Below are 24,129 nucleotides of genomic sequence, written 5' to 3' on the forward strand. Positions count from 1 at the left end.
TGTAATTATGTGGTGTCATGTCAAAGATGTATCACTCTTCACTAAGATGGAGGGGATGCCAAGTATAGAGGACACTAGAACCTTTGGGATGCCAGCTGGACACTGGACACCACTTCCTGTGTGGGTATGGGGAAAGACAGGAAGTGAGTGTAAGAAAGGGCAGTCCAGCAAGGGATAGAATAGGGGAAGCATGGGTGAAGACTAGCCTTCTCAGTAGATAAACCCGTACTAGAGAATGAATAAACAGTAAAGAATAGGTGTGGCACAACGACTGGCTCCTCGTATTCATTCCACCTGCAGCGCAGGTACGACAGGCCACAATTGAAATAAAACATACAGTGGTTTCATCTTGCACGAATTGTCATGCAATTTAGCAGCCATCACTGATTCGGTCCCTTTAGCCTGTTGCCTACAGAAAGATCGGCTTAGGAATCGGAGACAACTGTGAACATTTAAACAAACCGCCTTAATAAAAAATGCTTGTTTTATAACTCAGCAATAAATTGGCAACATGGAAAAATGTGAGAGTAAGCATCGATTAGGATGTTGGCATTTATTTAATTCAGGAATTTTGTGACTCTCTAAACTTGTAGCATCATTATGCGGCTGTCAGATCACTTTGAATGCTTTCATTGGGTTCGGAATCTGCACGGAGCCCAAATATTGTATTTGTGTGCGTCTGAATACAGGGAGTCAGCCATATTTACTGTCTAGTAGAGTTGTTGAGATTATTCTTTCTTTTCCACATCTATCCTACATTCTTACAAACCACACAGCTTTTTGCACTCTAAGCTTGAAGTTATAAAACCTAGACCCGCCCTTAGCCCCAGCCTCCACATCTAGTCGCAGCATTTAAAGCCCTGCCTGGATCCTCCCTTCTGCGGGCGGATGTCTGTGTGGTCCTGTGCCTCTCGAGTGCAGCAAGCACCAAAAAAGCAGCATGGATAGAACACCCGCCTACTTAGGGCAGACTGCTCCCCAGAACAGAATGTGCATATCCCCACATTTTCCCCTTGAAGTGATTGTGAACAATCTCTACCTTGCGAGTTCTTCTATTCCACTCATCAGAATTTAGGTTGCTGGTGTGGATCAAGATTCTTAAAATGCACAGTACTCTTCAGAAATACTTCAAAGAAAAAAAATGCTGTTTCGATGCGCGCGCAGCAGTCACCCAGCCTTGATCACCTCTGTATCAACAGCACGAGCCGTGTCTCTCTCACTAGTGAACCAGGTCAAGTGTCAGCCCTCACTCTGCGATGCTGATTTGCACGTTTCTATTACAGGTGTGACTATCACCGGACAGTTCCGTGGTTCGTATTTTGCCGACTCCGGAAAGTCGAGAGGCTGAGTCGGCCCCAATGATATTAAGAGCTGTGGCTTGCAGGCTTCACAGAGACGTGTGCAGCAGAACGACCCCTCTCAACTCTACGGGGACTCTGCCAAGGCTCCCGGGAGGGGCGGGGTGGGGGCATTGCTCTGGAGAGTATCAGCAAGGGTGGCACCACCCTAGGGCATTCATTCTTCGTTTGATCGCCTGGCTCAATTAAAGCTTGGGAACAAAGTGGGCAACCAGCCGGCGCCCTCGTTTAAAGGAGAGACGGCAGGCTTTAAATGCAGTATTTCTGTATGCAATTATCTGTTTATTTAATTACCCATCCATCCTCCATTCAGAGCCGGATTTGAACCTGAAAGGGGCCTGTTTGTGTGCGTGATGCTCTGTCCTTTCTTGTCCAAATGCTAATAGCGATGAAGGAATATGTCCAAAGCGTAGGAGGGCAGTCGAGCGACTACCACACAGATGGCACGAGCAGGGCCCGCAGATAGCAGCATTTCCAGATGAAAGCAGAAGGCAGTGACTGACGTCCGCAAGCCGCACACAATCAGTGGAGCTGGAACCACAGCCACTGCTCATAAAACAAGTATTACCTAAAAGCAGAGTAGGCTCTTTACGGAGCTGGACCCGTAAGGACTTTGATACTACGGCAGCCATCGTTGCCGAAGATGGAGGTCCGAACTCTGGGTACTTCCAAACGAGGCGTGGGACGCAGGCGAGAGAGGCGGGCTCTACTTCGATAGGCAGGAGCCTGCGAAGTTCCGGCAGATTCCCTGCCTCTGTAGCAGGGTAGCGGTGACGTAGGTCGTCCGGAGCGCGGCACCTTAGAGGCAGAGGGAGCCCACAAGCAAGCAGGGATTCCGGGAGAAGAAAGCAGGGATTCCAGGAGTGATGCAGTTCTCGGTAGAGAGCAGGAAATGCTGGCTTTAGCGAGACGCCCTCTCGTTCTGGAGTTTCACGGGAAACCTGCAACCCCTGGTTGAAGTATTGTCTACACCGCGATACCCCCCCACCCCAACGCTCTACATTTCCAAACGGAGGTTACCAGCGCAAGGGGAGAGAGGAGGCAAATCTTTTGCCTGAAAAGGGAGACTGGAACTGACTTGCACCCCTCTAAGGAACTGCGAAGGAGTGGGGCCCACCATCCAACCTGGTTTGGGGCATCACCTGTTGCCTGAGAGGCCCCATCACTGTATGGGCACTCATGGAGGACTTCAACTCCCAAGATGCAGTAGTCTGGAGGGCGGAGCGCGAGATGTCATGCAGCCTCGGAGGTGGAGGAGGGGCAAGTAATCACCTGACTGGGAGTGGCCGCAATAACAGCTTAAACACCAGCAGACCCCCAGGACATTGTTTAAACTTTTTGAAAAGGGCACTGAGGAAGCTATTAAAGCGAAACGCGTCTGCCTTGCGTTTCATGGTTGCTGTACACAGAGCGCTGGTAATTAATAAAGTCAGTTGCAGTTTATCCCGGAGCTGTCTCGCGCTTCTGTCCTTACCTGGAGAAAGACTGGCTGTTGTGTGTTGCCAGCTTGCAGGTGCTGGCTTTAGCGAGACGCCCTCTCTTTCTGGAATTTCACGGGACACCTGCAACCCCTGGTTGAAATATGTGTGTATATATATATATATAATATATATATTCGAACTCCGCAGGCTGAAAACCGGCAAAAAATCAGCACTCACAGCAGATTAAACCAAATACGTTTTATTTGCGCACAAATCCAAAAACCAGACGCGTTTCAGCACATGCCTTCGTCGGTGTCAGCTGGCGACGGCAAGGCGGAAGTAAATTAAAGCATTAATCATAGAAATAAAAACGGACCATAAACATAATTAAAGCGCCATCTTTGAGTGGTGAAATAACGCTCATTACAATACAAATAAACTCATTTCTAGCAATGCCTATAATGCTGTACATATCAATCACTTTCCAACACAAGTTGAATTTAAATTAGATTATCCACTTTTGACATTTAGCCCTGAATGGGCAATTCGTTGGTTTAAAGTTAAAACCTAAAATGCATAAATCAGCATCAGTTGTATTGCTCGACTAATCAATATACTGCACTGGTAAACAGTTCAAAAAAGTTCCTGTACCCCATAAATCTGCGATGAAGTGATTCAGTGATTATGGCCTGGATGGCCGTATTAGTGAGACTGCAAATCAAATTAACCAGAACTTTACATAACACTAATAAAACAATTCCAATATCAATTCATCAGAGGGGTCAAGCTGTAAACCAATTAATTTCTTAAAGCATTTTGTGTAGGTGTAAATCTCTGACAGTGACACAGTTCAAGGTACGATAATAGTGTTATAAGTGTGATAGTAGCTCTTCCCCTGTGTTAAGTCCTCCTGGTGACTTTGTTTGGAGGTCGATAATATATCGTGACTCCAATCGTCTAAGTCTACGTTTCAGATCACCACCCCTGATGTCTTGAGGGATGCAGTCTAGGCTGAAGAAGCTAAGTAGAGTCCTATGCTGTTGTGGTGACTAGCAAAATGTCGGGCCATCGGATAGCTTTTCCTTGCGAGAATTTTCACCAAAGCAACTGCTTTTCATTTTTCAAGACTTCTTTGCAAACTGTTGACTACTTACATATTAAGACTATTTAATAAACTCTACGCTATATCAACATTACTTTCTACATTTGGAGTTATATACATTGGAAACTTGAACAGGAGTTCTTTTTATTTATTGCAAGACTGCCATCTACTGGATGTTTTTAGTGATTTTTCTTAACTTTCATTACATTTAAGATTCATTTTTGGACATCATATGGTAATATTATTTTACTTCCTTTTCTTAATTTTCTTAATTTTATTTATTTAAGTATTCATTTTACATTTAGGATTTATTATATCTTTTAAGATGCAATTTGATCCTCCTTCAAAGTTCCTACAGTCTAAGGGTGATCCATATATTCCATGGACAAGATGGAAAGAGGAATTTTTTACTTATCTCAAGGCAATGGACGGAGAACGCATGTCTGCAGAGAGAAAAAAAGAACATATTCTTACATTGTCTTGGTTCAGAGGGACAGTTAGTATTTAGAACTTTGCCACCTGTTAGGTCGGATGGTGATAGTAATGTATATGATGAAGCTGTTTCAAGAATTGAAGGGAGATTCAAACCTATTACTAGTGTTGCACTTAATAGATTTAAATTTTATACTAGGGTCTAGGATGAGAAAGAATGTTTCGATGATTTTCTTACAGCTTTGCGGGCATTATCACTACATTGTAACTTTGGTCTTATGACGAATGAAATGATCAGAGATCAGATCATTGTGCACTTAAAGAGTAAGAAAGTTCAAGAACAGTTGTGGATTTTAGGTGATCCAAGCTTAGAAACAGCTATCAGTACTGCTAAAGCTCTTGAGCATCAGATAAATGGATAAAATCTTTGGATAAAGCATCCACTTCTAGCACTTCTACCTCTAGTAATGAGGTCAGTGTTGTTAAACCTCAGGAGCCGAAAAATGTTTATTATTCCAATAGGAAGGATGGAAAGTCTAAGCAGTTTTTTTGTTTTAGATGTGGTAATCCTGACCATATTGCTTCTTTTCCGCAGTGTCCAGCTATTAGTAGACAATGCAATAAATGTGGGCGTTCTGAACATTTTTCGAAAATGTGCAAAGCTCCTACAAAGTCCTTCCAAGACACTAAAAAATCTTCGTCTTCTATTTCTAAACGTCCTGGTGGTAATGTGTCATATGTTAATGAGGAAGCATGTAATGATCCAGATATTAAGGAGTTTGGTATTGCTGTTTCTGTACAAGAGTCATTTGACATTTCACAAGCTGATACTTTATCATCTCCTAAAAGTTTAGTTAACAGTTTAGGAAAGGTATTAGAGCTTATGGTGGACTCTTGTTCTCCATGGACCATTATCACTCAAGAATATTGTATAGAATCATTTGGAGATCTAGTAGATATCAATGCGTTGTCTAAACCTGATATCAGTGCTTACAATTTCGATGGATCTAAAATCAATTTTATTGGTTTTAAGGAAGTTCTACTTACTATCAAGAGTAGTTCTGCTATGATTAAATTATATGTTGCATGGAAAGGTGTGAATGTGTTGGGATGGAGGGACCAAGCAAAATTAGGAGTTGCGTTGAACCCTAGGTTAAAAGATCCGGTGTCAGTCCTTGCAATATCTAATGGAGAGTCTAGTGTGTTACCTGAGTTCACAGAAATTTCTCGTGCTTTTCCAAATGTGTTTTCTGATAAGTTGGGTAAGTTGAATGGGTTTAGTCACAGAATCAAAGTTAAGCCCAATTCTGTTCCTGTTAAACAAAAGCTAAGGGGGGTTCCTATTAGCATTAGGAATGAGCTTAGAGATATGTTGGATACCATGGTGAAGGAAAATATAATTGAGGAAGTGGAATCATCAGAGTGGGTTTCTCCCATTGTTTTAGCCATTAAACCTGACAAATGTATTAGGTTATGTGTGGATTTGAGAGCACTTAATAAGAGTTTAGTTACTGACTGTCACCCACTTCCTAACATTAATGAAATGCTGTGTATGTTGGATGGTGCATGTGTGTTTTCGACGTTAGATCTTAAGTCTGCGTATCACCAGATCGAGCTCACTGAAGACTCCAAACAATTCACAGCATTTATCACCCCTCATGGGTTATTTCAATTCAAGAGAATGCCATTTGGTTTGGCTTCAGCTGCTTCAGTGTTTCAAAGGGCCATGTATCACATCTTTAAAGATCTTGGGTCATTCGTCAAGTGTTTTCAAGACGATATACTTGTTTTTTCTAAAAATCACTATGAACATCATTCTCACCTTAAAGAAGTTTGCTCTAAATTAGAACAATTTGGTCTGACAATTAAGGCCAGCAAGTGTAAATTTTTCTGTAAATCTGTTGAATATTTGGGACACACTCTTTCCGGAGAAGGAATTGTACCAAAGAAAAATCTTGTGGATGCTATTATGAAAGCGCCAGCTCCTGATAATAAGGAAAAATTGCTCTTGTTTGCTGGGTTATGTGAGTATTATAGCAAATTTATTCAAAAGTTTGCTAACAAGATGGAACCCCTGAGAGAGTTGACCAGAAGGTCTGCTAAATTCGTTTGGACGGACAAGCAAGACATTGCTTTTAAGCAAATCAAGAATGAGATTGTCAATGCTCCCACACTAAAATCATTCTGTATTAATAAGAAATGCATTGTTACTGTGGATGCCAGTCTATATGGGATTGGAGGTGTTCTGAGTCAGTGTGCGGGTAAGGATGAGTGGTGTGTGGCATTTGCTTCAAGAACTTTATCTCCCACAGAAAGAAGGTACTCGGTAGAGCTGCTAGCCTGTATTTGGGCTGTGGAGCATTTTAGAAATTATGTGTGGGGAAATAGGTTCATTTTGAGAACAGACCACAACCCGCTGGTAGGGATTTTGTCTCCTGGGGGTGGATGGAACTCTACAGCAGGGATAGCTCGATTATCTTCACGAATATGATTTTGAAATTGTGTATGTACCGGGAAAGAGCAATGTCACGGCAGATTTTCTCTCCAGTTTACCCTGTAGTATTGAAAAGGTTCCTACTATTGATCTTGATGTTGATGTTGTTGCTTCTATTGGTGATTGCATTTCTCAAGAGTTTTTAACGTTAAGTGAAGAAGAGTGGTTTAAGGAAATGGAAAAAGATGCTGTATGCCAACAGATTTTTGACTATGTAAGAGTTGGATGGCCAAACAGTAAGTGTACTTCTGCTGAATTAGCCTCTTTTTGTCAGGTTTCTTCTGAAATTGAAGAGTTTGGAGGTTTTTTATTTAAGACTGGTAAGTTAATTCCTCCTGCTTCTTTACAAGAGAAGATTTTGTTGCTGGCTCACCAAGGTCATATTGGTATGTCATCTATGAAACGTTTGATTAGAGAACATTTTTGGTGGCCTGGAATTGATAAGATGGTTGACCGAATGGTGAGGGAATGTTCACAGTGTATTAGTAGCGATAAAATGCTTCACTTATCTTCTGCTCCTCTTAAGCCTGTGGCTTGGCCTAACTTTCCTTGGCAGAAAGTGGCTTTCGACATCTCTGGTCCTTTTAGACATTTGCCATTAAATGCTCGATTTGCTTTGGTTTTGATTGATTACCATTCGAAAAGGCCCGAAGTAAAGTTTGTCAGTAATGTCTCTTCACAGGTTATTATGCTTTTCTTGAAAGAGATTTTTGCTAGGGTAGGTTTTCCAGAGATTTTTGTCACGGATAATGGTACGCAGCTGGTTTCTTCTGATATTGAACAGTTCCTTAAGAGTTGTGGTATTAAACATCATACTGTCTCCTTATATGAGCCTAGGGAGAATGGTCAGGTTGAACGTTTCAACCGAGTTCTTAAGGATTGTATTAGTGGTATAAGTTCTTCTGATGATAATTGGTTGGATGTTATCAGGAAAAGGTTATGGATCTATCGCATCACACCTCACTCTGTTACTGGTGTGAGTCCTTTCAAACTTCTGAAAGGAAGGGACCCTACTTCTGTCATTTGTCCTTGGTGGGTTAAGAAGTTAAACAAGAATGATTCTAAAGTTGATCTTGAGAGCGTTGCTAAACGTGTTGAAGATAAGCAACAGAGTATGAAGGTGTTGTTTGATTAAAAGATGAATGTCATAGTTAATGATTTTGTGGTGGGAGAATGGGTGAGGATTAAGATACCCGGTTTTCTGGTTAAAGGGTTTTCTAAATTCTTTCCTCCCATTAAAGTGGTTAAAGTTTTCAAAAACAGTGTTGTCACTCAAGATGGAAGAGTTTGGAATGTTCGTAGAGTGGCCAAATGTCCCAGTTCTTTTAACTCACTTCCATCTCAGATGCCTTGTCTGAATAACAATCCAGGCATGTTGATCCGTAATGTTAATTTGTGTCCTCAAGGTTCTTCTCATAAAGATTTGTCAATTGCATCTAGAGTTAAAACTGATGTTAGACCCAAAAGAATGCCTAGTAGGTACCTGTGTTAATTTCTTTTGTTAGGGAGAAGATGTGTTGCATTCTTGCATTCCTTCAGTTATGTTTTCTATGTCTATTACCTCTATTATAGTTGCTGGAGCCTAGAATCTATGATGCGTGCCTGCATCTTACATGCTGGGTTCCAGATTCTGCCTTCAACTGTTTTATCTATCTGGACTTGCTATGTAACGGACGTGCTGTGCTCCTTCTACAAAGCTTCAAAATAAATTCCTATATTTTTATACTATACATGCTTCCTACTTTTTATAAACACTGATCTGCTTTTACGGGCTTCTTATAATTTTCCACAGGGCCTCCTCCTCTTGATCTCACCTGTTGGTTTTCCTTTGGTCATGCTCTCTGATGCACTGCTTTTCCCTGAGTCACTTCCTCTATAACAATTTCCCCCCATCCTTTCTTTGAGTCTTTGACAAGTAAATCTCTCATCTGCTGTTTTTGCTTTGAATTTTAAGCTTATGTTATCAGAGAACTAAAACCCCTACAGACAATATATAGACTATATTGATCCTTAGCTGTAAAATATCCTCACGAGACGAGGCATGTGCCTTTAATGTATACACACTTGTCACTGTTCGTTTTTTCTGCACTGTTTGATCACTGTTAGAGCACTTCGTAACATTACATGTGTATCTATGGAATTAAATGTACTAAGTACTCTCCTATTTTCGCTGATTTGGTAAAATGTGGATATAAATTGTTTGATTGTTTGCTTCATTTGGATGGATTATATATCCCCCTAGTACCAAACGTAATTGCTAAAATAAGTCTACTATTGAATTATTTATAACTTTACATTTCACTTTGTATTTTTTCCTTAGTTCGGCCTTCGATACAAAAGCAGGACTTCGAGTAGCTGTTAAAAAACTTTCTCGCCCATTTCAGTCAATAATCCATGCAAAAAGAACGTACCGGGAACTACGGCTACTGAAACATATGAAACATGAAAATGTAAGTGCAGCTTACATGAATAACATGAATAATTTGTCACTCACTGCCCGTGTTCACGTATATTTAGTGCAAGCTGTACTTTTGACTCATGTGCATGATGGGTTCTGAGAACTGCCTGATTTATAGTTGTTTTGTGGGTTTGCATCCCTTTCGGTGTGAACGTAACTCACACTGGGGTTAGCATTGGGTGAGTTGTTTGGTGATGTAAGAGCAGTATACGATGATATACTGGTGACTTTGGCTTCTACTGTGTGCATTTTAAGGGCCATTTCTGATGGTCAGTACTGGAAGGAGTGTGAGATGACACTGTCAATCTGGTAACTGCCTTCTGCAGTGGATGTTAATTAGTATTATGTGGATTACAAATGTACGTGTGCTCTAGGGATCGTGTGTAATGTCATTAGTCATTTGTTTCGCTTAGTATTTGGTGCAGTGTGAACTACACTTAGTTTTGTATTAAACATCATGCACTTTGTGGGTGGAACTGTTGCTGTGGTCAACATTGCGTGATATTAGGACTGAATGTGTTAGTATTTAGTGGTGTGTAAGTTCCACCAGCTGTAATTAGCATTATTGTGACTTGAGAGATACATCTGTGGTTAGCTTAGCATGGAATGTGAAGTGTGACTTTCAGTATTATGGTTCATATTGGGTGGAATACGAGTGACATGTGGTTTGCATTTTGGCCAATGTGTGCAGAGTAAGATGCCTTATTATGGCATTTGTTATTTTTGGGTGGAAATATACACGTATGCCATTGGCTATGGCTCCTTATAAACTTTATGTGGGGCTGAGACAATCAAAGGTAGAGTCCATCTTACAATACTTGAGTACTCAGGTTTTATTTCCTTTTCCTTGTCAGGTAATTGGATTGTTAGATGTATTTTCACCTGCCACCTCTTTGGAGGAATTCAATGACGTGTAAGTATTGTCCATAATATGAGTTGGCATGTCTGCAATGATGAAGGTCTGAACTTATATTAGAACATGTCTATCAGTTATTACGTATATCCTCTTGATAACCACTGTCTTAATATTGTAAACGATTGAGAACATTTATTTGGAGATAAACACTTATGAGATAATGATTACCATTGAAGGGTACACCACCAGGGAATGGGAAGTATGATTTGATCTTCAAAAAGTAAAATTCTAATTTTCTTAAGTATCTTTCATAGCCTGAAAAGTATCTGTTTAACTAAGACTAAAGGTGACCAACGCTATATGACTACCTAGTACACACCTACTTAATCCTTCCTTCTCCTTGTAGCCACATCCTGGGATGCTGACATCCATCAATCAATCAATTAATCAATCAATGCAGAAATAGCACTGCTAAAGGTTAATCTGTGAGACATTACGACAGAAGATCCAGAAAAAACCTCACCACTTCAAACCTTTGATTGTACCTTTCAGATATTTGATTCCGGTATCAGCCTGGCCCTCAACAGGACTTGTTTTAATAACCTAAAGGATATATTCAACTAACACTACCCAAATATCAGAGGTAATAACATTAGATACTGACATAAACACAAGATGTGGCCACCAACTAGGAACCTGACCTACCTAAGCTTCATTAGAACTAATAACGATCACTCATGTTTGTCCACTACCATGAACCCAAACCATTCTAACTGGTCATTCACAACCATCCAACTGTGAAACCTAGCCTTAGTGCATACTTACTCAATAGAGACTCTGTCTACAAAAATGGATTCTGTCCTCAGTGCTCTATCACATAGGAATCGCCCAAATCGGTTACAGCACAGAGATCCATAGGTAATCCTGAAACCATTCTAGAAAGCATTCCACCCCCACTCTCAACGGCAAAAGGACAACCCTTCAACGACCACACACCAAACAGTTTTGAACATGAAGCATTTTCAAAAAAGAACCAACAGATTAAATACTGTACAAAGGAGTATCACCCACATAGAATCCTTAAAGTCCATCAAATTAAAATAGAAAACTGACCTGAGGGTGTGTTAAAATATTCTCTCTGCTCAAGCTGGCCGACTAAACCTACTATGATTAACTATGAAACAATCAGAAATGCATATTGAATTGCAGGTCAACACCAGCCAATTCACCAGCCTCAGCACACCTAACCAGCCTGATCTCAACATACATTTCCTTACAGAAACCTGGCTCTCTCGCATGACGTATCCTCGGTGTTCTAATGGTGCCACGTTCTGTGAAAGGGTAGGGACAATAAAAAAGCATAAAGTGTTTCTCTCATTCTCTTTTGCATGTCAGGATGGAGGACGAAAGGACAATACTCTCCTGTAAGTTGTGTTTGGCGTACAGTGGGCGTACATGGTTACTCGGTACTGTGAGTATAGGTGGGCGCCTGGTTGGCAGACTGGGGAAGTAGAGTTCCTTTCTGCGTAGCATTTTGGAATTTCACTCTGAATGTGTATGTACTTGTGTGCCTAGGTGGAAGGAGAAGTACACTCTACCAAAGTTTTTGTTTGAGTATTTGGGGAAGTGTAGTATTCTAGTGTAGGGAAAAGGAGTCTACTGTTGCTAAAAGAAGCACGGGGAAATCTTGTGTCCTTTGGTGTTGTGGCTTTAAGTCACAGATTCCACCGATTTGTGCTTTGGGGACAGTCTTCACGGTGTACAAATGGCAAATTTCTACAGGTGCATGGTACTGGAGGCATAGTACATCGGTGTGAGTCTTTTACATCGGTGTAAGTCTTTTTGTATCACCCGTTTGTGCTGTGAAACCAGTTGTAAGTTTAAATAAATTAGAGTATTTGATGAGTATGCTAGTGTGAGCCCAGTACATATACGGTTAAATACACACTCAATGCACAGTCATTGTTACATAGGCGTGTGAGGTTCTGACGTGGCTTCAGAGGGTGTCAGTGAAGGGAGTTATATCAGAGTTCTTCTTTACCATGGCACCTTAGGACATGTTGATATGGACTGGTTTTAGGAGTGTAAGTATTGGTCTCAACTGTTTGAATGTTCTGTTAGTCTGCGCATGATGGAGGCTTTTCACATCATGTACGGGAGACATTTTATGTGAAATTGTTGCAGGATCCAGCGTGTTTGATGCCGATTGGGCTTTTAGGTGCAATCTTCCATCCTTTACTGTCATAATTGTTTGGCCAGCTGGTGTGAATGGATGCTGGATGTGTGAAGTGCTTGCCTTCACTTTTGTGTGTTTGAGAGTGTCTGAAGTGTTTTGTCCTTGTGGCAAAATAGAAGCAACAATCATCCAGAGACAAGACAAACTCTCACATCCTAATCTACCACAAGCAATGAAACGGCTTATGGAGGATGGAGAAGATGTGAGAGTTTGTCTTGTTGCATCTGTTTGATCCGTGTGGGGATGCTGTCCCAACATGATGGGTATGTAATGTCCTGTTTGTAAAGAACGCGGATGATGTAGTGACGTAATGCATCTGTGATGCATGGGCTGTTTCATGCTGTACAATGTCGCTTGTGGAGCTGTGAGGATGAGATTGTGCATGAAACATTGGTATCTGTGTGCTGGGTGAAGTCAATCCGTAAAATAGAGTTCAGTTGGAGGGAGTATGGAGTATTTACAGGAGCTATCAGCCTGTGGCTGTAACCGAAGGATCTAAGATGGAATAAAGAACATATATCCTACTCGAGTGTCTCCAGGATTTTGTGTGAATACTCTGCCATCCAGCTACAGCATTGTCTTGAAATCTGTTGTAGCAGAACAATTTCCATCTAACCAAGACTAAGAAAATGCAATAACACTTATAACACTTCCAACCCAGACCTAGGGTCATGCCTCTACTTTGGTTGAGAATTAAAACCCCTTCATGTGAAAATCATGGGTGTTCTAGCTCCATTATTCAAAGAGCTGATAAAAAAGACAGATGAAGAAGGTTGTTTCCTTCCTATTTGTACAAAACAATTTCTTCTCATGAACACAGATAGAAGAAATGCTGATCACCTCTTACTCTGTATCTAAAAAGACAAAACGACGATTAAATTAACCTCCACACTGAGCCCATGTTGCTTAAAATCGAAAAAAATCATCTATGAAAAAAACCGAGCCAGAACACTCAAATATAGTAAGAACAAAAGCCACGGATACTGCTGCACCAACCTATGTATCCGCTGGAACCTGCGAATTTTCTGACTTTATGTAAATAAGAGGCACAATCCCAACAACACTGCCTCCAAGGTAATTACTCGAGACCAAAGTCCAACTCGGACTGTACCTAATATGACCTCAAATCGCAGCACTTCCTAGAACCCTCCAGCTATCCACTTGAGTTAACTGCCAAACGTAGCATCATACAGAGAAATATCATGCATGCATGCTTCCATCAAGTGATTTGTCCTTGCCTAATGCAGGAAATGCATTGTAAAACCTATCCCAAAAACTTGAACACTGATATTTACTGCTCAGTCACATATTTACCTTGCCATGTCAAATCATAGAGCAATATGTAGGAGAGTGCTCTACTTGATAAACTACCAATCTAGTTTCAGGCCTCGTAGAAGCACTGAAACTGGTGTCCTCAATATTGTTGATGACAGCTACCATATAATGGAAAGGGGGTGCTTACTTACGATGTTATTAGGCTTCTCAGCTGGATTGAGTGCATTCAATACAGCTCACTGAACTCCTAATAAATGCTCTAATCACCTGTTTGTGTGAGGGTAACTGTCTTCGAATAGTTCAGATCTAACTTAAACTGTCACTGGTATATGGTTAGGATTAACAACACCTACGCAACCCCCATAACTACCCCATTTGGCATACCCCAATGATCTACACTAGTCCCACTTCCAAGGTTTGGTCTCATATCATCAGTATGTAGCTGGTACTTGGACTTTAAGAAAAATTTACTATAATCTAACCACTGATCCCATAACGAATGACCTATAAATAAATTCAGATTTGGATGAAAGCGCTCTTACTAAAGTTAAACCAATATGAAACTAATACCTCATTATTAGAGACTACCTCCGTATCAACACTACAAGTAATTAACAGCTAGACGTACCGTAACAATAACTCCTCCCTACAACTGCCCATAACGCCAAATCTCATGGCTTACTGCTGGAAAGCAAACTAAATATGGACTCCCATGTAAATGCAATTGCTAAATCAGCCCATCATTGGCTAATTCATTAATTCATTCATTAATTGAGTCTTTATTTCGACAATTTCAGTCATAAAAGATTGCAGTAAAAACATTTGTATAAAACCGAGAATAGATAAAATTATCACTTCATAAAAACAGATTTCATAGGAGAGATTTAGCAGACAGATTAACAATCGCAGTGTAAAATCACCCCGGGGTAGCGCTCTGATGAGGGAACATCTTTTGGACCACATCGCTAAAAGAAACTTTGAGAGTGCAAAAACTATATGTGGAGATGTATCGGTCTTCAAGACTCATTGCAACAGAGCATTTGTCAAATCCCATATTCTTACATAGGGGTACCAGCCAGTACTTTCTAGCTTTTCTGTAAACAGGGCAAAAGAGGAGCATGTGCAATTCATCCTCCATGAGCGCACCACACCCAAGACAGGATTTGCTTATTGAATTCGACCACTTGCCTGCGAATGCCCCTAGTGGTAATGTTCCATGCCTCCATTGGATATATAACTTTCTTGCTCCTACTGGGTAAATGACATCCAGAAACTCCTCAAAGGCATAAGTGTGTTTAAATGTTAAAAACACTAATTCATGTACGGTCATTTAAGCGATTAATTCCCACCAAGGATCTCAAACAATTTCTCCAAGCCTGGTTATTTTCCCAACTAGTGTTGCATTAGGAAAGTCTCCTTAACGGCAATCCTTCTTAAAACTGCAAGAAGGAGCATTGGCACAATTTGTTTTTAATCACATCATGCTTGTACTATTTAAATTTAAAAGGCTCCCCTTACACGCCTGATGCATTTTCAAGCCATCCTTTATTATTTTCAAAGACCTGAAGCCAAACACACCCCACTATCACGAAGTTAGAAAGTTCATCTTCAGAAAAACACTGAAATAGATGTGTTATTCAAGTGTATTAAAGGCCTTCTCATGATCTACCACGACTAAGATCGCCTGGGCCTGATAGAGCAGAGGCACGAGCCAGAGCTGGAGATCATTTGCATATCTAGGCATGCAGCAGGTTTCATTCTGGTATACAAGTGACAGAATGACCTTCATTAATCTATTAGCAAGACATAGTGGTAAGTGGCTAGTGGCTAAACTATCTGGAGAGTGGTCCTTATTTGATATTTCTGAGATTGTATTTATGCTTATTGTCCCAGGAAGGATCCCCGTATGTGATGATTGTCTGTCCCTGACTTGAAAAGAGTCGCATTAGCATTTTCTGTAAAATTCAGTGGGGAGACCTTTGGGACCCGGGATCATTAGTCTGTGTGCCTATCATGGTCTCAGTGAGTTCCTTGCTTGTCACCATACAGTCCAGAACTTTGGGGTCAGCCTTACTAAAGTGATTCATTGTCCTGATCCACTTGAAGATGTTCCACCTGCAGTACTGTGCCCCATCCTAAGTTTGTTTGTAATAATCGGTGAATACATTTGCTTTTTCTGCCATCTCGAAGACCAGCCACCACTGTGCATCTGTGATCCCTGTCACCAAGCTTGACTCTTCTTGTGCTGTGAGATAGTCAAGCTAATTGTAATCTCTTGATTTCATACAGTCTGCACTGCGTCACCATGCACGCCATTCGCTTAAAGTCCATGGCAGCCTACTTCCCCTTAATCGCGCACTCATCAGTCTTCCGGGGCAGCAGCTTTCTTCGCCAGATGTAGTATTCTCTTGCTCAAGATCCAGTAGTGCCCCATATCTCTGTCCCTGGCTCACGCCGAACTTCCTTTATTCCGAATCATCACTTTGAAAGCTTCCTATATAGCCCATTCATCTCTTAGATCAACCCCTTGTTTATGCATAAATAGAGCACTTCTAGAAGTAATTCTTTGAAGCCCTTAGCCATAAGCTACCAGGAATATACCTGTTCATAACTCTTCCCTGCCACATCGAGGCACACCTTTAGTTCCACGGGGTAGTAATCATAAAAGCCTCTGGCCAGAGTACGGAATGGCACAATTCTGAGATGCTTCACTTCCAATCTACAACATTCCTGTGAACAAATAACCTACAGCTCACTCTGCAAACCTGCGCTAATTGCACAAGGCATACCTCAAGGGCCAATTCTCTCCTCAACCCTTTTTAATATCTTCATCGAAACCCTCACTGCTATTTTGAACGAAGTAGGGGTCAAATATCACTTATATGCTGAGAACACGCAACTCTACTACAAAATATAATTACCCAGTGACATTTGACATTTGAATACTATACTAACTAAGATACAAACATGACTAAACACCAACCACCTTAAACTGAACCCCAAAAAGACAGAACCACTACTTTTCTGCCAAAAAGCAATCCTTTACCTTTCCAAGAATGAAATCAGAATGTGGACGCATTAAACTACTCTCTTTCACTTTCTAACTCCGTTAAGTCCTTGTGCGTAACCTTAGACATAAACATTGCAGTGAAAGAGCACATCAACAGGGACTCCAAAATGTCACCTTGTGCCTCTTAAAGCAGTTCTCAAAGCGGCTGCCAGCCTCCTCACAGGATTTAAAAGATTCAATCACATCTCTCCTGCCCTCCAGAGTCTAACCTGGCTTACCATCGAAGGAAGCTGCATCTTGAAGACAGCCTGTATCACCCACAAATCTCTTCTTGCAAAAAATCCCAAATACTTAGAAATCGTACTTTCAGGGGCAAGAAGAGTCCTGGCACTCAGAAGCTCCAACTCTATTGTTCTCATTCCCCCAATCTGAAGAAGAAATCATCCCAGGTTCACTCCTTCTCAGGAAATGATCCTAACATCTGGAATCCGGGATATCTGCTACAACTCCTCCTCTTTTCCTTCTTTCAAACAGGACCTTACATTTCTACTGCTCAACAACTTAATTTGTGTATAAGCTATTCTGCGATTTTCTCATTGACTCGTTCCATCAAGAAGGTCACATGATTCTTTCAGTCTCCTATTCTGTCTCAAAAGCATCCTTGCGATATACTTTCGTTACTTTGCAGCCACTTAATTCTGGACTTTTCTTTAACTTTGACTAGCATGAATCCCCCATATATCTCTTGCCTAATCACATAGTTTGTAAAGCGCTCTAATGCCCTCGGGTCAAGCTACAGCTATATAAAAGTTCAAAATAAAAAAAATATGCAGAGGCAAAATTCTCTTGGCAAACAGCCATATCCCCATTATTAACAAATTTGTACATCCTAATCAGTCAGGCTTTGTCGGGTCGAAACACTGCCCTCAATCTACGTCCTCTGCATGGGGTGTTGGGACTGACGGGCACGATCCAAGAGTATGCTGCTCTACTGTCACTCAATGCCAGCATGGCATTCAACACCTTCGAATGGCCCTATCCATTCACTGTTTAGAGCGCATGGGTTTCGGCCCTAACTACATAAAATGGAGTAAGCTCCTCTATACACACCTAAAAGCATAAATAGTAGTCAATTGGCATACGTCCCGACAAATCCAATTGGGTAGGGGAACCAGTCAATGTTGTCCCTTGTCTCCTCTTATTTTCACTCTGGTTTTGGAACCGTTTGCGACATGGATGAGGGGGGACCCCCTAATATAGGGGTTAAAATGAGCAGAACAGCATGAAGACAGAATTTCCTTCTATGCAGATGACATACTATTATATGTAGCAGCTCCAACTGCATCGATCTATCTCATCCTTCACATATTCCATATTTTTGGCAACCACTTAGGATATACCATAAACTGGACTAAGTCAGTGTTATTTCGGATCCACGGTCCTATACCAAAACTACCACCAGGTTGCAAGGTCTCCGTGGCAATTGAGGGATTTCGATACTTGGGGATTTATTTAACCCCTGATCCTTTGCGGGATTTCGATACTTGGAGATTTATTTAACCCCTAACCCATTGCTCTTCTATAAAAACCATCTACAGAGCCCCTTGACCTGCCTGTACGCCGAGATCCAGCACAGGAGAACCCTCCCCCTAACCCTTCTGGGAAGAGCACCCCTTTTCAAAATGCTGGCATTGCCTTGTTTTCTGTACGCATTGCAAAATGCCCCCTTCAAAGTCCCAGACTCCTATTTTACCAATGTTGAGAGTGCAGTGCGAAACCTGTTGTGGGACGGAAAGACACCACGAATCGCACTGCAGAAACTGACAAGGGGGTGGTATGATTGCAGGATCGCCCTACCTGGTCTTAAATTATATTACTGGTCGTCTCAGCTGACGGTAGCCAATTGGTGGATCCATGGCCCACAAACCGAAATAAGCTACCAAATGGATAGATGGCTAATGGGACAAGGAGGATACCGTAGAGCCCTCGATAACCAACCCTAAACATCAGCACCTCACAGGCCCCACAGCCCACACTATAGAAACATTGCACCAAGTAAAAAAAAATTAGGCTGGCACAAGAGAATAACACAAGCAACTCCGCTCTGGGAGCCAGAGTGGCTTGGTAGACTGAGCTCCTGCCCCGGGTTTGACAAGTGGGATTTAATCTGCATCTCATCAGTGGGGGAATCTGTGGAAAAAGGATGGTCTGATCTCATTTGCCAAACTGCAGAAGGAATATCACATGGCACAGTCCAAAATTTTCAGGTATCTGCTATTAAGTCACGCCCTTCAGGCTGCCATTCCCCACAAGGAGGGTGGGTGTTCTCCCAGAGGCCTCCCCACTTGTAGAAAGTCTGCTATTAGACACTATGCCCAAGAAAGCTGTATCTCTAACCTATCGGAAGTTGATTAATAACTGACTTGGCCTACTAATACGCCTCAGACAACAATGTGAAGCAGATGTTGGGGACATAGAGGACGAAGACTTGCAGGACGTGTTGGCTTCCCCACTTGAAGTAGCCCTCCCCATGAGACTGAAATTGATCTAACTTAAAACCCTGCATAGAGCCTACCTCTCAGCGGGACCTCTGGTTAAAATGGGGAAGAGAACGGATACAAACTGTCTCTGAAATTGCTCCCAGGAGGGAACCTTCTTCCACTTGCTCTGGGAATGCCCTGCCATTAAGCCATTCTGGGCGGAAGTCACATCCAGACTGGAGGAGGGGGCGGGGAGGGCCTCACAGCCTCCCCAAATCTTTGCATACTTAATATATGAGAAGCCACTGGTCTAACCCGCACTGGACAATCCTGGGTCTCCTTGTGGTTGACCCTTCCAAAACGTGTAACATTGCACAAAAATGGGAGTAGGGGGCACTACCATCAATGGGGAGGTGGGAAGCTGACCTGGACAGATCCATGATAGCAGAAAAAGACGTATTCAAAAATAGAGGATGCCCCAAAAAATTGAATCGTGAGTGGGCAGCATGGAACACATATCAGGGTGAGATCTGCATGTCTCCCACAGTTGAATTGCACAGAAGAGCATGGGGGCGACGGGGCCTCGGTGATGGAGGTGAAGGCACAAAATGAGATGGAGATAGCCCAGGACTGAGATAGCCAATGTAATGAACACTATTGTTGTACTTGAGATCTATTATACCACTTGCTATAATGCTGAGCTTTCATTTTTTTACTAAATAAAGAGTTAAAAAACTAATAATTATTAAATAGCGTTGATACCTGGTGCATACCCACTATGGGAGGAAAAACGAATCAAAATATGAATGTATAGTTGAGAAGCACCTATATGCTTGATTTTGTGGTTTGTCATCCCAACCAAGCAACTCAGAGACTCATACTATCTACCCTTACAGGATAGGCCCTCTCTTCTAGTTGCTGTCTCAGCTGCTACCAGCTTATGCAGGATCATCTCAAGGCAATTGTTCCTCATCAGAGCTATTACTTATTATCTTGACCTGGGGTCTGTGAGTCTCAAATGGGGTCCTTGTGATCTTCATCGCGGGGCCTTGGTGACACTTTCACCCTGCTGTTCCATCTTTGTGCCTAGCACTCAAGTCCTCCCCTTGGGGGTCCCCGAGATGTCTGCAGCCTTGTGAGGTCTAGTGAAAGAGCATAACTTTGGAGTTGATTATCGGCTTTCTGGAATGCAAAAAGGAAAGCGTTATAGAACGATCTTTGTCCTCTGTAGCAATCTGTGTTATGCTCTGGCCGGAAAGGATTCCCCTGAAGGCCTCCGCCTCAGTCCAGCACCGAATAGCAATACAGCTGCAAATGACACTGATGACACCACCCTACCCAAAAGCAGGACTTGTGCATGCTTTTCCAAGTTAATTCTTGTGTATGAGAAAATTCAGAAGATATGAAATCTGTGGGTACTTAGTGTATCTACCAGAAAGATTGTTATCCAAGGTAAGTAACTTATTTGTCTTATTAAAAAAGTGTCACAGCTGAGGTGCATTGGACTTCAACAAATACTGTTTCTTTGCAGTTTTTGCATGGTTTTCTGTATTGACAGTGATTTTATCCTTTACACTTGGACTGTCCTTTTGTGGGCTTACACAGTCTTAATAACGCAACCTGAAGATCACACTTCTGCAGAGCAAGGGACCAATAAGGCCTTGGGTCCAGTAGGCAGAAATCAATAAATCAATCAGGGAATTCTAAGTGCGCTAATCACCCGTGAGGGTCTCAAGGTGCTGGGGTGTGGGGGGCAGCTCCGGTCTGTTGAAGAGCCAGGTCTTGAGGGTCTTCCTGAAGATGTGCAGGGTGGGGTTGCGTCTGATGTTGATCGGGAGCTCGTTCCAGGTCGTGGCCTGATATAGGAGGTTTTTTCACCCTTTCTTGCTCTGAGGATGCGCGGGGGTCGGTGAGGGCGAGGTCAGCAGATTGGAGGTTTCTCTTGGGTACGTGGAAGGAGATTCTGTCATTGAGGCATTGTGCCCCAGTGTTGTGGAGGCATTAGTAGGCATGGGTGAGTATTTTGAAAGTTTTTCTTTTCTCGATGGGTAGCCAGTAGATGTTTCATAGGTATTGGGTGATATGTTCGTGTCAAGGGATGCAGTGGACGAGTCTTGCTGCTGTGTTCTGTATGTTCTGGAGTTTGCAGAAGAGACTTGTTGATCCTGGCGTAGAAAGCGTTTCCGTATTGCAGATTGTTATGAGTGCTTGAGAGATGGTCTTCCTTGATTCGGGGGGGATCCATTTGAAGGTCTTCTGGAGGATGCGGAGGGTGTTAAAGCAGGTGGAGGTGACAGCGTTAACCTGTTGGATCATGGAGAGGGAGGAGCAGAGTACGATGCTGAGGTTCCGGGCATGGTCCATGGGGGTGGGTGGGCTGCCGAGGGCTGTGGGTCACCAGGTGTTGTCCGAAGCAGAGGGGGAGAGTCCCAGGGCAAGAACCTGTCTTCTCCGAGTTGAGTTTCAGGCAGCTGCTGCTCATCCAGAATGCAACGTCCTTCATTACTTCCTGTAAGTTGAGTCTGGTTGTGATGGGGTCTTTGGTGAGGGAGAGGATGATCTGGGTGTCACTGGCGTAGGATACTATGCTGAGTCAGTGATGTCCGACGATGGCAGCGAGGGGGGCCATGTAGATGTTGAAGAGCGTGAGGCTGAGCGATGATCCTTGTAGTACTCCGCAGTTGATCTCTGAAGGTTCAGAGAGGAAGGGTGGAAGTCTGATTCTTTGGGTTCTGCTGGTGAGGAAGGAGTGAAGCCAGTCGAGGACGGTGCCCTGTATGCCGGTGCCCTGTATGCCGGCTTCGTGGAGTCTGGTGGTGAGTGTGCAGTGGGTGTCGAAGGCTGCGGAGAGGTTGAGTAGGATCAGGGCCGCGGTGTGTCCTTGGTCAAGGATTGTGCGGATGTCGTCTGTAGCGGTGAGTAGAGCCGTCTCAGTGCTGTGGTTGCTGCGGAATCCGGATTGGGAGGGGTCGAGGATGGAGTTCCCTTCCATGAATTTCGTTAGTTGGATGTTGACGGATTTCTCAGTGTCTCTGGCCACGAAGAAATCATACCACCTCCCCAAACCTTGTCAAACCGCTGCTTTTCTGACAATGAGCAACTGTGCTAAGCATGGCAAGTGAGATTGCCATTTTGCTAATTGACTGTGGCTTAGACAAATGTGAATCTAAATGGTATTTTTAATGATGAAAAGTAGAGGTAAAATTCATTTGATGTTTAAAAAGTCTGAGTCTGGGAACGAAGTTTCAGTTCATTAAAATTCATAATGTAGTTAAAGTTAATTTGTTCGATTTTTTTCTAATGACTGTGGAAGATAAATATTTATTTTTTTAAATGCTTAATATCCCAATCTTACGGTTATAGGAACATTTACTAACAATTCCAGGAAGGAAGCTGTTGGAGCTAATGAACTTTCTTTAGATCGCCAAGTGATTGCTCCTATGGAAGGGATGTGTAAAACCGTGGATGCTTTTGTGCAAGCTCTCAAATGTCAATCTACAAATCTGGAGATGTAGGCTTCTTTAGGACAAGAATTGGCTATTAATTTATGGCCAGCTGAGTTATCCTATCAGAATGCCCAGGGTTGTAAGTGCAATGTGGACTGAATTTATATAATTGAAAAATATACCTAGTATTTAACAGGTCTCTTAGAATGTGTGTTAGACAATATATTGAAATGTCAGCTGTAGTATTGATCATATTTAACTGACAGCTGATGAGCCAAACAGTTAAACTTCCTCTCGAGAGCTCGCAGAATTAATTCTCCTCAAAAGTAAGAAATAAGGTATGGATAAACTATCTATCCTCCAAACTGTATCTACTGGCCTTGAGAGTAACTTGGGACTAGATGTACTGAGAATGAATTCAGTAAAAGGGGTCACAATTTGCCTTCCTTTTACCAAAACAGTAAGCACGAAATGCCTAGGCAATAGTCCCCCAGGAGGCTGGGTAAATACTATTAGAACGAAAAGTTGAGCTCCTGAAGGAGTAATGTGAAAAGAATGTACACTTAGTATAGGTGGGTGGTAGCCAAAATCCAACCTCTAACAGCAATAAAAGGCCCATAGAAGTATAGAGCATTGGTGGCCTGCCAAGTTGGCGGTGCACCCGCCCCCAAACAACTGGTAAAAAATCTTGCCTTTCGTAAGGTAATCAAAACGCACCTCTTTCCGTCCCCTTAGATTGTTATTTGTTGTCTATTGTTTTGCTGTTTTCTGTTCAGAGCTGGGGCGCCCTTTTGCTAGGGCAGCCGTGCGCTATATAAAACCGCATAGCAAAACCGCATAGCATATATGAGTGTGTGTGTGTGTGTGTGTGTGTGTGTGTACATATGTATGGTTATGTGTGTCTGTATATGTGCGTGAATATGTGTGTATATTTTCCTATCTCACTTGGCATGCCAAAGAAAGCCGGCGCTCCAGATAGCGTGCTGTTATTAAAATCCTTTATGCCATCTGATTCAGAAACATTGACAAGTTTCGGCTTCATCATGCGCTTCCCAAACTGTTTAAGCCCAACCACCTCATCAAAAACAGATACACCATTCAAAATTGAAATTAAAGAAATACTGTCATGTACCTCTCCTTCCTAAATTGGTTTCAAACAATAATATTTAGAAATCAAAATGATTCAGGGGCGTGTTACAGCATTCCGTGAATAAATACAGAAAGATTATAAACCATTTCCAAGCTATGCAGTCTTCAATCAATGATTTACATTTTGCAGACATGTTCAAGGATATAAATATCCCCACCACAATAATTTTGTTTATCACCTTTGTCAGCAACGTCCCTTTTGCATGAAACATGCAAGTGATAAACTCCAAGAGGGGTGTGTTTTATGGTTGGTTTTTTTTCTTGGAGAACGGAGGTTATGCTCGTTTTTCATGTAAAGAGCTAAACCACTCCTCTGACATACTCCAGTGGTAATAGCGATTCTGGATCGCAGGAAGTGTACACATCCCAGCTTAGTTCCTCCAAATAAACCAGTGGCGGTCGGCACTGGGTA

At 42.2% G+C, this 24,129-nt stretch overlaps 1 protein-coding gene across 2 annotated transcripts in view; it reads left to right on the forward strand.

Annotated features, from left to right (window-relative positions):
• The window catches only part of MAPK14 (mitogen-activated protein kinase 14), a 589,986-nt gene that overhangs the window by 176,835 nt on the left and 389,022 nt on the right, over positions 1-24,129 (forward strand). For both annotated transcript variants that reach the window (XM_086923266.1, XM_086923265.1), the window contains exons 2-3: positions 9,128-9,257; positions 10,120-10,178. In XM_086923266.1, the coding sequence (XP_086779392.1) occupies positions 9,128-9,257; positions 10,120-10,178 (189 nt within the window). The remainder of the gene's footprint in view (positions 1-9,127; positions 9,258-10,119; positions 10,179-24,129) is intronic.

Source organism: Lissotriton vulgaris, chromosome 5 (genome assembly GCF_964263255.1).
Source record: "Lissotriton vulgaris chromosome 5, aLisVul1.2, whole genome shotgun sequence".
NCBI classification, from domain to species: Eukaryota; Metazoa; Chordata; class Amphibia; order Caudata; family Salamandridae; genus Lissotriton; species Lissotriton vulgaris.